The sequence below is a fragment of the Microtus ochrogaster genome, chromosome 5 (assembly GCF_000317375.1).
Source record: "Microtus ochrogaster isolate Prairie Vole_2 chromosome 5, MicOch1.0, whole genome shotgun sequence".
NCBI classification, from domain to species: Eukaryota; Metazoa; Chordata; class Mammalia; order Rodentia; family Cricetidae; genus Microtus; species Microtus ochrogaster.
Genome location: NC_022012.1, coordinates 59761144 through 59776327, shown reverse-complemented (window position 1 = coordinate 59776327; position 15184 = coordinate 59761144). Strand labels below are relative to the sequence as shown.

Below are 15184 nucleotides of genomic sequence, written 5' to 3'. Positions count from 1 at the left end.
GAAAGCAGCAAACATGGAGGTTGAAAGCAATCTTCTAAACTGAATGTCCACTATAAATATTGAACACAACATTTAGATATTGCTTGATAAACAATGATATTTGTAGTACTGTTTAGTGTCTGAGTCAGTTGTGGTCTGCTGAAATCAGTGACTTAATTTCCTTGTAAGCTCTTAAAAGATTTTTGTAAAGTATCCTTCATTCCTTCCCCCATGTAATACTTTCTGTGCTATTCAATAAAGATAGGGCAAAGCCCTCTGTTAGGGACAGATATACACAGACGGGGGCGAGGGGGGGGAGAGACAGACAGACAGAGAGACAGAGAGAGACAGAGAGACAGAGAGAGTCAGAGTCATACAGCAGACAGATACACGGGGACAGACATGGATACCAGCACAAGAACAGAATAACAGATTCGCACAAATTCAGATACATGGAATGGTCAGAGAACAAAAGACACCAGAGGCATGAAGTAGAAAATTCAAGTCTGGACTTGCTTTGGTTAAATGACTCCAAAGGGAAAATCTTTTATTTCTTTCCTTAATGCGATATAGCAGCATTACTGGTGACTTGCGAGTTAATCACTAATTTGTTTAATCCATGCACTACTTGAAACTGCAAACCATCCTTCAACCCTTCCTTTTCCCTCTGAGCATTTTCTTTTGTTAAAAGATTTATTTATTTATTTATTTATTTATTATGTGTACAGTATTCTTAGTATTCTGTCTGTATATATGCCTGCAGGCCAGAAGAGGGCACCAGATTTTTATTACAGATGGTTGTGAGCTACCATGTGGTTGCTGGGAATTGAACTCACAACCTTTGGAAGAGCAGGCAGGACTCTTAACCGCCAAGCCATCTCTCCAGCCCCCCCTCTGAGCATTTTCTACCATCTAACAACACCTCAAAAGCAGCAAATTAAAACGTTAATTAATGATTGATAAGAATGAACAAAATTGGGCTAGAGAAATGTCTCACCCAAAATAATATGAGAATAATAATAGAATCGCATTAAATTAAAAATTAATAAAGTCCTAAAATATTAGTTAAGTTTTATTTGCAAACAATTAATGTAGGATGTTTTAAGAGAAAATTACACAAATTTGTAAACTGAACAGAACTCACTTAAAAGGTTGAAGAAAAAAGTAATGATATTCAATATCCCTTACATAGTTTATTGTTGTAATATGAGCGGCGGGCTGCTTCCGGCCACCCGGCTAGCTTTACCCGAAATAATTACCCGGACACTATATTCTTTTAATCACTGCTTGGCCCTTTAGCTCTAGCCCTTACTGACTAATTCTGATATCACGATCAACCCATCTCTAGTAATCTGTGAGCACCAGTCTTACCGGGAAGATTCTAGCCTATGTCCATCCTGGGTGGGAGCTTCATTGTGTGTGTCTCAGAGAGCAGAGCTATCCCCGCATCCGCCCAGGAGCCGGGAGCATGGCGTCTCTGTCTGAGGTGTCTTACCTCACTTCCTCTTCCTCCCAGCATTCTGCTCTGTTTACTCCACCCACCTATGTTCTAAGCTATGAGCCCAAGCAGTTTGTTTATTACTCAACCAATGAAATCAACAGATTGATATATGACACTCCCACAGTTTATATTATATATATTTATAATATAACATATTCTATCCTAATGTATTAGCAAAACCACATAACAAATTTGTTCTTCACATAAATATAACACAATCTATTTTTCTATGAAATTCAACTCAATACTACATATTTACCCAGGACTTTCATGTGTAGAAGATCTAATTCTCATTTGGCTGATGTACCATTTTACTAGATGGTGAATATTACTACAACCCTGTGATGCAGAGAATGACTACTAACAAGCTCTCACCCCAATTTTTATGTTACTTTTCTTGTTAGCAGAATAAAGCTAAAATTTCCAGCCTGCCTTAGAGCTAGTGTGACTATGGTAACAAGTAGGGTTGGTGCAGTGTATCAGCTTCCAAGAATCTTTTTCCCTTAGCCCTTTGTTCGTCCTTCATTCTACACTGTTGATACCCAGAAAAGACAAGCAGAAGTCTGGCCTCCAACTTGAACCTTGAGCTTGAAAGCCAGTCACAAAGAATTGTTCTGGTGGAAGCTTCACCTCAGCCCCTGGCATCCATAGACCCAAAGTATGGATCATTCTGGTGGAAGTTCTAACCCAAATCCCCTCCAAATTCTGCTGCATCTCAGAAAGACAAATGATGACCCAGACCTTAGAGATGCTCAAGATCACTCCCATGGGGCATTTAAACTGCCCCCCCAGAAAACAGACACGTGGTTTTCCAGTATTCCTTGCCCATCTCCTCTAGGGGGGGGGGCTGAAAATCAGGAGTGTTTTTATCCATTAAACCTGGGCTTTTTCTAATTCAGTCTGATTTGGTCTAATTTGGATTGCTGTGTTGGTGGAGAGGCTTATCAGGGTGCAGAAACTTTTCTAGAATGTAAAAGGCAGCTTAAAAGCTTTATTCAGATGGTTCTGTAACCACCATATTATGTTCCTAAGGCATGTGATATGCAATGAAAATCTTGCCTGCCCACTGTTGAACTGTTGATGGGTATATATCATGTCAATCATACCTGCTATTGAATGCTGGAAGCAGAGCTTAGTGAACTGTTCTTGTGCAAGCACAAAAGGTATTAAGAATGCTGAGACAAATGAGGACAATGGAGGTCCAATTAACAAGGTTTCAGAAGGGAACAAAAACTCTATCAGAAACTGGGACATGGGCCAGTGGTATGACATTTTGGACTATAATTTGATTTTTTTCTCTGCCAATATCCTGAGAGCCTAAATAAAATTTAATTTAAAGATAATGAACTGATTGGTTTGGCAGAAGAATGTTCAACACAGGATGGCATTCAGATTGGTGCTGAAGATGCAGCTGTGATACAGAGATCAGAACCACTGTAGATAAGACTCCTGTGCTACACAGGGTCAATACAAGCGGAAACCCAAAGAGACCTGGGGTATATCTCAAGCTGGCAGCAAAAGCTGGCAATAAGCATCCTCCATGTGATATAAGATTGATATTGTCGTGAAGAGAAACTAAGAGGCAACATATGTCAAGTCAGAGTTCCCTCAAAGAAGTCATGAGAAGACATTGTAAGTAGCTGTGAAACTGAATACTCAGACACCAGGAAACTGAAGATGCCAGGGCCTTAGGGGGACTGCCAAGGCCAGCTACAGAAATGGAACCCAAACAATTATTTTAGAAGCCCCACTCAAACGCTGGACACAGAGCTGTAGTATTTGATGTTTCCCTGGCAGATTTTTGTTTTGCTTTGGTACAACTCTTTTATGCCCCTAGCTGTTCTTTTTTAGAAGAAGAATGTTTGCTTAGTATCATTATATGTTAGAAGTATGTAGCCTGGTTTTAATTTTCTAGATGCACACTGTTAAGAGACTGGACTTTTAAAGTGTTAGAATTTTTTAAGACAATGAGGACTTTTATGGTTGAACTGCATTTTATATTATGATGTAAGCCTTTGGGGACAAGGAATGTCATGACTTAAAGGTGATGTTTTAAACATCAAATTGACAAGTAGAGTTGTGGCGGTTAGTTTTAATCTCCATCTTGCTATAGTCTAGAATCATTTGAAAAGGGACTCTCAATGAGTGGTTGTCTAAACCGGGTTACCCTGTGGCATGTCTGTGGAGAACTGTCTTGAACAGGTTCACTGATACAAAAAGATCTAGACGAAAAAGGTAAGGCACCATTCCCTGGATTGAATCCTGAGCCACATAAAAAAGGAAAAAGTTCTTGGCTGCAATGTGGACTGAAACCCAGAAGTGAGCTAATATAGCCCCTTTCTCCACCAAGTTCCCCTGTCAAGGTGTCTTATCACAACAAGAAACAAAACCAGGGCACATGCACTACCACATCCAGCAAAAGCTTGTCTTTCTTTGAACTGCTCAGGCACACTCTGCTGCTGCCACTCACCTAGCAATGATTAATTTTCCTATAATGTTTCTTTGCTTTGCTCCACACCCCCATAGTTTTTGGGTTTTGTTTGTTTTTGTTTGGGGGGGGTTGTTGGTCTGTATAAATCTCTATGTAGCTAAGTTTGGCCTTGAACTCCTGATCTTCCTGCCACCCATCTTTTAAATGTTGAGGGGTGATACACTATCACAGCCAGGGAAGTGCTCTGTCACTAAGTGACATCTGCATCTCCTGCTACTCTAAATCATTTCTTCCCCAAAAGGAATGCTCTCTGCTGGAAAAATAAAATAAAATAAAACAAAATAAAAGGAGGGTGGGGGGAGTTCTGTCCTCAAACTTTTTCAAAGAAGTACTTTGTATATAGAAAATGTCCAACGCGGGCTGGAGCGATGGCTCAGAGGTTAGGAGCACTGACTGCTCTTCCAGAGGTTCTGAGTTCAATTCCCAGTACCCATATGGTGGCTCACAAACATCTTTAATGAGATCTGGTGCCCTCTTCTGGCTAGCAAGCATACAGTCAGACAGGATACTGTATACATAATAAAAAAATAAATCTTTAAAAAAAAAAGTAAAGAAAATGTCCAACGCTGATCAAAAATTCTTGATAAATAGAGAATGTATGAGTTTTCCCTATCAAATAACCACTACATCCCCTGTCAGCTGAAACTCAAGGGGAGCCTGACTAATGAAACCTGCCAGTTGTAACATCCACTAGTTTTCAAAGACAAAGTCTACACAGGAGGAACAGTTCTAAACCTCAAAGGAAAAAGAGGCTCTCAAAGTAGAAGAGGGAACGCAAAACCCCTATTTTGAAAATTAACATTGTTTAAACGGCAAAAGTATATATATATATAGCACAGTTCAGAATACAGTAAGCTTAAGACCTTGCAACTAGCTTAAATCCTAGTGACGAAGCACCAGGGGCAGTAGAGGACAGAGAGGGCTAAGGAGGTTGGCTAAAATGTTACAGACAACTATGAATGTTCCTCTAAGTCAACCCAAGACTTCTTAGTAATCCTAAAAGCACAGCTTATTCCTAAGTAATAGCAATGTGGTGACAAAGAGAAATTTGAAGGACATGCATTTTTACACTGTATACAAGGAGAGCTGGAAAACTCCATTTTTGAATGTAGATTTACCTAAATGGAAATCGATAGAAGACCTAAATAAGTCACATAACAAAATGCTGACTAATAAGGCAAGTCACTTTAAGTATTAGTCACTTTAAGTTAAAAGGGGCATTTTAAGTACTTAAAGAATTTTCTGAAGTCCTCAGAATGAGTAATTTGCACTACCATTTTAGTATTAACTGCTAAATTTACCAGTACATATCTTTAAAACTCTGAATATGGGGGGCGGATTGTTTTGTGTCTATAAAAGGTTAGAAAATAAATATTTTAGGATGCAGAGACAGAAGAAAGTTCTCGACTAAAAAGAAAAAAGGGTTTGCACCTTTTTGGCTGATGAAATTCAAGATATAATCACAACAGTTATATACAATTTCTTGGCAGCAACATAGCTCTACTTCTTAAGAACCTAATTCTTTGAGAAAAACATCCCATACAACTGTTATTTAAGTTGGTATTTCCTATAACCAAACTGATTGCAAATGTTCTTCTGGAAAACCAGTCTCAGTCCTGGCCCTAAAATAAACACTCCAGCAGCTACTTACTGGAAACAAAACCCTATTACTCAAAGCTCTTAATTGCCAACGGTTCCCTATTTAGTTACTGCAATACATTTGGGTATTAAAATCTTTAAATTTCTTAGCATAAATGCCTAATCTTCAACCATCATTTCTAAGAAACAAGTTATCCTTCCTTGATTCTACACTAAAGTTTAAGTAAAAACAAGATTACTAAGTGTAGATGAAAGACTTAATCTTCTTCAAGATCCTTACAATCTAAAGATTCAAGCTAGGAAGAAATAAAAATATAGATAGCAAATTTTTATCAGAAACAGAAAATAATCAAGACAAAATAACAGTAGAAAATGAAAGTTAAAAAAAGAGTATAAGAGGGAATTTAGCAAATTGGGGGGAATGTTGCTAAGATTTCAACATTTTAGGCATTATTAATTTTATGTAAATGTTTACTTCTAGTTATTACTGAATTTATGTTATGTTAAATGTCAAATGTTGCTTTAAATAACACACCCATCTGACTCTAACGATTAATTAGTTTTTCTTTTACTGATTTTTGGATACTAGATCTATGTCACCCAAGTTAGCACAGAATTACTGGATTCATTTGTACCTCAAGTCTGCCTAAAATACATGGGGCTATAGGAACAGCCCTCCTGACTGGGCTCTCTAAGCACTAATTTACAACCACATAACTTCACACTGATAAATGCTTTTGTAGAAGTTACAGATGGCACTTTCAAGTTAGCTTTGTATCTCAGCCTGGCCAAAAGTCTTAAAGGAGCCTTGAATCCTAATGCTGCCACATTAAAAGAAATACTCAGTCTTTGCTACAAATAATAAAGATATTAAGTATTAAAAATATATTCATAATGAAAAATATTTTTAATGGCTAGTTCTTTTCTAAAAACCTCATTTCACTTAACCTAGAAAATCTAAAAACCAACCAAATAAAATTATAAAATTCACAAACTTAGCCAGGTAATGGTGGAACACACCTTTAATCCCAGCACTAGGGAGGCAGAGGCAGGCAGATCTCTGTGAGTTTGAGGCCAGCCTGGTGGTCTACAGAGCTTGTTCCCAGACAGCCAGGACTACACAGTGAAACCCTGTCTTGAATTCCCCACCCCCCCCAAAAAAGGAAGGAAAGAGAGGGAGGGAGGCAGACAGACAATTCATAAACTTAACAAGTGAAGTTACTACTAAATATGAGCATTAAAATAAAAAATATAAAATAAATAAAATAAAAGTAACTTTTACAAAAAAAAACCACTGTTTTAAGGGGAGTCTGGGGCATTATAAGAATAGTAATATTTTACTATAGTATTTCTGGGAGAATGTCCATTAGTTTTACTTAAAAATTTCAAGTTCTGAGCAAAACACTTAAAGCCAAGCATTTTGATTTACAAGTCTCCTTTGCCCCAGTAACTTAAACTAAAACAGAAATGAGGGTACTGCGCTTTCAAAAGGAAACTTAACAGATGGAAAGGAGTGGGAATCAATCTGGGTAAGAAATGCTCATTTCCCATTTACCTTTATTTACTATTTTATTTTTGTTTCTTTTTATTTACTTTTGTTGTTTTGATATAGAGTCTACTTAGTTCTGTTTATCCTGGAACTCACTATGTAGACCAGGGCCAGAGATCCATTCTCTGCCTCCCTTGTGTTGGGATGCAGACATGCATGTGCACCATGTCTGGCTATAAAACAGTTCTAGCCGGGCGATGGTGGCGCACGCCTTTAATCCCAGCACTCGGGAGGCAGAGGCAAGCGGATCTCTGTGAATTTGAGACCAGCCTGGTCTACAGAGCTAGTTCCAGGACAGGCTCCAAAGCCACAGAGAAACCCTGTCTCGAAAAAACAAAAAAAAAAAAACAAAAAAAAAAAAACATTTCTATTATTTTAATGTGTACAAGTATTTTGTTTGCCTGTCTGTAGACCACGCTGATGTCTTTCTGATGCCTGCTGAGGCTGGAAGAGGATATGGGATCACCTAGAACTGTAGTTGAAGACAGCTGGGAGTCACTATGTGGGTGCTGGAAATCAAACCTAAGCACTCTTGCAAGAGAAACCAATGCTCTTAACTGGTGAGCCAGCTCTCCAGTTCCTCCTGTTTACTTCTAATAAACCTCAAAGGCTTTTAGTCTAAGCCAGCAGCTAACAAAAGGTTGAGGAACTAGGGAAGTAACTTAGTGGTACAGCACTTTCTTGTGGCCCTGAGTTCAATCGCCAGCACACAGAGTAGGCACATGAACATGTATGTCCCTTTTGGAAAAGCTCTCTAGGTTTTTCTCATAACCCCAGGCCCAGTTTGAAATAATTTTGCTATCTATCCAACACTCAAATTTTAAGCATTCTATCTGCATGAGTTGGTGTTAATACAAAATTTCCAGTTCCTAATTTCCATTTTCTTTCATTTCAAATGTGGCATTTTAACACAGCATTGTTTAAACCAAAGTTAACCAAAAGTCGTAACAACTATCTTGCTTCTGTGAAATCTTAGAAGAAATTCATTACTCTATTCATTTTAGAGATTAAAAAACTAGCCTTCAGAGAAATAAACTGCCCCAAATCTGAGGTAATTAAAAGTGGCAGAGCTCAGATTTGAGTACTGCCGGACACAGACGGGAACACAAGTGTTTCACGTATGAGGATTTCTTTTATTATTATTTTTACATCCTGGAATATTTGTATGGTCTTCTCCATTTAAGCATACCTAATCAGGAAGTCTGCAATCGAAAACGTTCTGAGATCAAAACTTTTCTAGTGTCCAAACCTGGCAAGCCTTGGGTTTTATATTTTGGAGCATTTTAGGATACATGTGCAGGAATATCACAAGGATAAAAAACAGGACGATAAAAATATATGCCAAAAACATTTGCTGTGAACTTGCTCTAGTCAAAACACTGAAAACGATTCTAAGTGAAAGATTTTAGAAGTACACGCTAGCTACTGTCATGAACACTAAAGCACTGTGCCGTTAAAATATAACAACCTTTCTTATATGTTAATGTTGTAAATCAAACTATAAAAAGGTATCAATACTCCTTAGCTAAAATAACTGGGGAAGTCCAATTAAATCACACACGTAATTTTTATTTTTAAAATATGTACACAAAATGTATGTATACGGCAGAACAGAACAAAGGGGGGTTACTCAACATCACTCTTGGCCATCTCAAACAGACCACAGCTCCCTAAAATATGGAAGGGGCCCTGTAGATGTCCAGTACTGTCCACCACGCAGTACTTACATTCTTTTATCAGCCCGTCTTCGCCACTGCAGACGGATAACGATGCTGTGATTGTGGCAGTGGACAAATCAAATGTTTCTCCCAGTTCAGTGTTTCTATCCTGACTAAGTAAAATGTTCAGAAACACAATGCCAGGGAAATTTTTTATAGCTAGATCCCAATTTATTCCGTGCGGAGTCACTGATATGCACAGTTTTAAAAAAAAAAAAATCAAGCAGGGAGAACTGGGGCAAATGTTGAGCACAATTGGAAATAAATACTGGCTATAAGCAAACGAGAAGTGACGTTTCATGTTTTTAACTACACCACGGCCAGCAACTAAAACTATCTAATTAGCTCAAAATGAAAGTTACTGTGTGCTCTGTAACATGTGACAAATTTCTTCACAGAAGAATCAATACATCTATGACTCCGGGTCCTTCAACAAAGACCAATTTGTTAATCTCTGTGTCCGGGAATAATCCCCACCCAAGTAACAACAGTGATCCTGCGCGCTGCCTCCGAGTTTTATCTAACTTTTTCCTTCTCTACTGCTAGAAAAACAAATACTCTAACCCTCAGACAACCACACAAACTACCCAATAAATAAATCTTGTCCACCTGACATTCTTTCCGTTCCCAGCCATGTAGACCGAAAGCAAAAGGAACCTAGACGCCAAAACTGCAAACTCAGAAAACCCGCAGAAGAACCCGAGGCGGCACCGGAGGGCGGGGCCCGCCTGTCACCTTCGGGGAACCAGGGGACCCTCGCCACGCCCCTCCCTCACCTCGATCTCACGGATGTTGTTGGAGGTGACGAAGATGCCGATGCCAATGGGGATGAAGATGAGGCCGATGATGAAGAAGGTAGGCAGCACCGTGCCGGCCGTGAGGATGGGCTGCCAGGCGGGCAGCCTTTGCTGTTTGAAGGCCGTGTTATCCGGCCTCCGGGTCTTGGCGGGGCCCCCGGGAGGACACGGGGGCCCGCCGTCCACCTCATCCTTCGCGTTATAGTTCATTGCCCTCGGCCCCTGGGCTTCGGCTCGGCCACCTCCAGCTAGGCTGCCCAGGGGACCAGCCTGCCCACTCTGCCAGGCGCCGTTGCCGCTACTGCCTCCTCCGCCCGCACCGCCGCCGGGTAAACGGAAGAGGCGGGGCGTGCTACTGCAGACCGCCTCTGACCGGAAGCGGGAGTCTTCAGGAGCCGCCCCAGGGAGGAAGAGAGAGGAAACGGGGAGAAGATTGAGGGACGAGGGGAGGGAGGGGGTAGGAGGGTTGAAGGGGGAGGGAAAAGGCGGACGCACCCTGATCATCTGCCCTGTGACGACAAAGTGAGGGGTTTAGGCCCGGCGCGAGACGACGTGAGCGCATGCGCGGCCCTGGGCGACGCCGCGGCGCCTGCGCCCTGGAACGCTAGGGTCTTCGCTTGCCGCGGGCCGGGGTCGCTTCTGTTTGTTGTCGCTATCATGGACACTGAGGTCGGGACCTGTAAATTCGGCGCTGGGTGGATTTTTATTTTTAAGGCTACGCCTTCTCCGACGGAAATTGTAGCGTTCCAAAGTCCACATTGTTTAGAAGGTTGATCCCTACTGAGTTTTAACTCGCCATTCAAAGTGCGGCTGTGAATTTAAGTGTGGAGACCCGTTTGATGTAAAAAATCAGTAACGTGACCTAGTTCAGCTCTAACCCCTCGCTCCTGAACGATGCTCACTTTCTTCCCTTCCCATCAATGATCGTCGTCTTCTGCACATTGATTTAGAAAGTTTATTGTAAACGTAATATCAATTTAAGTTGATAATTAAAAGGCAGAACACTTGTTTAAAATGAAGTATTTCATACTTGAACCTACCAAGGTAACACTCATAAAGAGACTAAACTGTAATCCAGCACTCGACAAACAGTCAGACTATAATACCAGGCTGGCCCCGTACAATAGAAAATTAGTTGACTGGAGGTTGGATTTTTTTTTCTTTTTGCTCGTCTATATTTTGCAAATTTTCTCTTAAGAGCATGTAAGTTTACAAAAATAACTATATAGTATCTACATTATTAAATTATGTTTGAAATACAGACCATCTGACAACAAATGCCCACTTTTAAAAGGCTTTGTCAACAGTTTTGCCTTTTGATTGGTTCTCATAATTTAGAATTCACAGGTTTTTTTTTTCAAAAGACCAGAAGCATTCAAGTCAAAAACTTAGTGGAATATAATAGTTGGTGTGGTCTAATAATAACTAACTTGGTACGGTATGCTTTTCTGTCTGTGATTTCAAATTCTTATTTTCACAAAGATACTTTGGCTATCTTGCTTTGGCAAAATCCATTTACCTTCAAGCTCAAATGGAAAACAGTCAGCCATAAAGAGGCATACCCTTCTATCTTTGTAATTTGTAAGTTCTGTTGATTAGTGAAATGTTCATCACAGTTGGGGGTTGATCCTGAAGTCTTTTTTCTGCCTCCCACTCTTGTTTGGAGCATCACACAGTTAAATGTGTTAGTTCCTTTACCTAGTTTCACTACTCTACTTTTTAAGAATTTTACTCTACTTTTACGACTGGTTTTACTACTATGGTCAAGCCTTCAACCTACAATTGAAAATATTCAGGGGAAAAATGCTTCTGTGCTAATAAACACGGAGACGAATTCCATCGTTACCCTTTCAGTGGTTATTTGCATTGTTTTGGGTATTAGAAATAGTATAACCTCTAGAGGGTTTAGAGCGTGTGGAGGATGGACACAGGTCATTTACAAGAGCTACACCGTTTTGTATAAGGGAGTTGAGCAGGAGAGACTTAGATCCACAGGTTCCTGGAACTTCCCTTGAATACGGCAGGACATCTTCGCTTTAAAGCTTTGTTGCTGTTGTTTTAGGAGTCCTGATCTGATTGTTCCTGGTGTGCTTTTCTGCTTCCTCTTTCCTTTTGTTTCTCGTAGGAGAGATTAACTCTTTGTATCTTTTTATTAAAAATCCAAAGGTGGCTGGGTGGTGGTGGTGCACACTTTTAATCCCAGCACTTGGGAGGCAGAGGCAGGCAGATCTCTGAGTTTGAGGCTAGCCTGGGCTACAGAGTGAGTTCCGGGACAGTCAGGGCTACACAGAAAGACCCTGTTTCAAAAACAAATACAAAACCATCTATCTGGTCATGGTGCTGCACATTCATAATCCCAGCATTTGCAAGGTGGAGGCAGGAGAATCAAGGCCAGCACTGACTACAGGAGACCCTGCCTCAAAAATAAGGACAGAATCAAACAAACAAAAGACCTCTGCCTGATTTTTATGTAGTGTCCTTATTGAACTCTTAGATGTTTAAGAACATCATGCTGAAAGGTTGTTTGGCCTGATCACCACTGTTGCAGGCTCTTGCACAACCAGTCAGCAATCAGAAATACCAGCTAAACAAGATACTTTTATCGTGAGTCATTTAATAGGACAATGACACCAAATTTCAGAAATTTAAGGAAACAGCCTCCAAACTTAAAGAATAAGGTTTCCTTTCTCACTCTGAGTGAAAGGCTGTCCAGCAAAACCCCAGACTTCACAACTCCCATTGCTTCTGACCTCTCGGTTGAGTCCATTCCCAACAGGTGTCATCAATTATAGACAAGAGCTTATCGTAACATACGGTGCCATCTCCACGTTGACAGCCAGCTGACATCTGTCACAGGTATAACAGAGAAATTAATTATTTAAAGGGGAATAGAATAGAAAGGGAAAGAGGCTTAGCTTATTCCATGAAAACCACAGAGGTAGAAAAAACTTGCCTTTAAAAATGTTCTCTCATATAGGGAGATCATTTTTAGACCTATTTTTAGACTTTTTTCTTCCCATTTTGACAAGTTTTATATTGTTAGAAATTCTAGGAGCTGGAGGTACATTTCTTTTACTTTTTTCGTTGAGTCACTGCTACCTTTAAAGTTACATATTGCTTTAAAGTAATTCCGACTTCTGTCTGAGCTCAAGGGGACTTAACACCTGCCTCCACCCCCGCACTTATTATCTGGTTCTGAAGGGAATCTCCTTACATCTGTCTCACTAGATAGAAGCTCAAGGCCAGAGACTATTTATTCTTTTCTAAAGGCCCAACACTTGGCAAAAGGCCTGGAACGTAAAACATATTCAGTAAATCCAGAGCTTACCTGGCAATTCAGTGAATTCACATTGGAGGAGATTACTTGCCAACACACAATGGCAAGAGTGAGCTCTTTGCTCTGTGAGTCTACAGAGTGGTTGTAGGAGGCCCCTTTATGATGTCAAACACTAAGCTGTAGGGAAGGAAGTCCTCATTCCAGAGACAATGGAATAATGACCAAAGGCATCTTACACGGTATGCTTTGTTAATACTCTGGGCGATCAAGTTGTTCTCCAGCAAGAGTTTAGATCGCTGTGGAAACAGATGTCTCCAGTGACCTGAATTTGGGTGAGATACCTGTTTGGTTAACTGTGGTGATCTGAGAGAGAATGACCCCCATGGCTCGTATAATTGAATTCTTGCTCACCAGGAAGTGGAACTGTTGGAAAGGATTAGGATGGGTGGCTTTCTTTGGGTAACTGTGGGTTATTGGAGAAGATATGTTACTGGGAGCAGGCTTTTAAAATCCCACTGCAGACCTAGTCTCTGTGAGGGTCAGGATGGAGCTCTCAGCTACTTTTCCAGCACCGTGCCTACGTGTGTGATGCCATGGTCATAGTGTCTCTTCATAACAACAGACCAGTAACTAAGACATTAGCTTGTACAGTTAGTTCATGTCTCCTGTTCTCTGCTGGAACCAGTGCACCACGTGGAAGCCAATGCCTGGCCCCTTTGAAAAGGGAAGTAAAAATAAACGTGTCCATTTCCCTTGTTAAAGCATCACAGACTGTCTGGTTCCCCATTGGTGGCCCCTGGTCCTTACAGACACTATATCTTCCTTTAGAATCAGGCATTCTGGATCTAAAACTTTCCGAGGGCACAGAAGTTTCTGGGAAGGAAGTACTAGCGAGCAGTACTTTAGTGAAGAAGAGCTTCATGTCTGAAGGACTAATCCTCAGAGAGCAATTTTGAGGGTTAGAAGCATTTCATTGGGTGCCTACAAAACATACGGAACTTGAATTAACTTAAGGCCTCCTACAAAAGACGTGAAAGAACTATGCATACAGAGCAAAAGGGGAAGAAAAAGAAAAAAGGGGGTAGGGAGAGGAGAGGAGAGAGAGCAAATGTCATTGTGATCAGGGAAGAAGGTTTGAAAATTGGGGCAATTGGGAACTTGAGGGAAGGGCCTCACTCCAGCAGGGATTGCCATTTAAAAACATTTATCCATGGAGTTGGGTGTAGCTCTGTGGTAGAGCACATGTTAAACATGTATGAGAACCAGGTTGAATCTCTAATACATAAAAAAAAGACAAGTAATGGTGGCACATTCATTTAATCCCAGCACTTGGGAGGGTGAGACTCCAAGTTCAAGGGCAGCTTGTCTACAAGAGCTAGTTCCCGGAAGGACTCTGAAGCTACAGAGAAACCCTGTCTTAAAAAACTAAAAAAGAAAAAAAAAGTATCAAGTATCTTGTATAAGCACGAGACGCTGTGCTGAAGCTGTGTCCAGTTTCTTGAATTCACTGTGGGCAATATGCAAGGCTTTTAAGAAGTGTATAAACTGAGCATAGATTTGTACAATCCCAGTTGTTATAGCTTCAGTCTGTCCCCCAGAGTCCAGTTTACTGAAGGCTTGATCCCAGTTTACAGTGTTTCTGGGCTGGGGATAGTAAAACCATAAAAGCCTATGGAGGAGGTTCTAGCAATGGGTGTTTTAAGGAACTGCTGTGACAAAACCTATGACCAAGGCAACTGAGGAAAGGGGGCACTAGCTGGGGGCTTACTTACAGTTTCAGGGGGTAAGGCCATGGTCATCGCACAGGCGGGCATGACTCGGGAACAGTAGCTGAGAGCTCTCATTAGAAATTCGAGCTGCAAGCAGAACAAGAGACTGGGCCTGATCTTTAGTAACCTCAAAGCCCACCACCAGTGACACCCCTGCCTTAAAGTCACACCTCCTTCACCAAGGTGATGCCTCTCAATCCTTCCTAGCAGAACACCATCCGGGAACCAAGCATTCAGTCATATGAGCCTATGAGGACCGTCATTATTCAAACCACGACAGAGGGTGTGCATCTGAAGGGGATATGGGAATTTTGTTCCCTTACTTCTTTTTGCTTCCACGCTACTGTGAAGTGAATAGGCTCCTCTACAAGAGACCCTCACCATGATACACTGTATGAACAGACGCATCCACCATGGTACACTGTATGCAGCAGAGGCATGCACCATGGCACACTGTATGCAGCAGAGGCATGCACCATGGTACACTGTATGCAGCAGAGGCAT

At 41.0% G+C, this 15184-nt stretch overlaps 1 protein-coding gene across 1 annotated transcript in view; it reads right to left on the bottom strand.

The window, feature by feature from the left end:
• Tmem30a (transmembrane protein 30A) overlaps positions 1-10089 on the bottom strand; it is a 28921-nt gene extending 18832 nt beyond the window's left edge. Inside the window, exon 1 of the mRNA XM_005347573.2 lies at positions 9614-10089. Coding sequence (XP_005347630.1) covers positions 9614-9844 — 231 coding nt within the window. The 5' untranslated portion in view covers positions 9845-10089. The remainder of the gene's footprint in view (positions 1-9613) is intronic.
• Positions 10090-15184: the final 5095 nt, after the last annotated feature.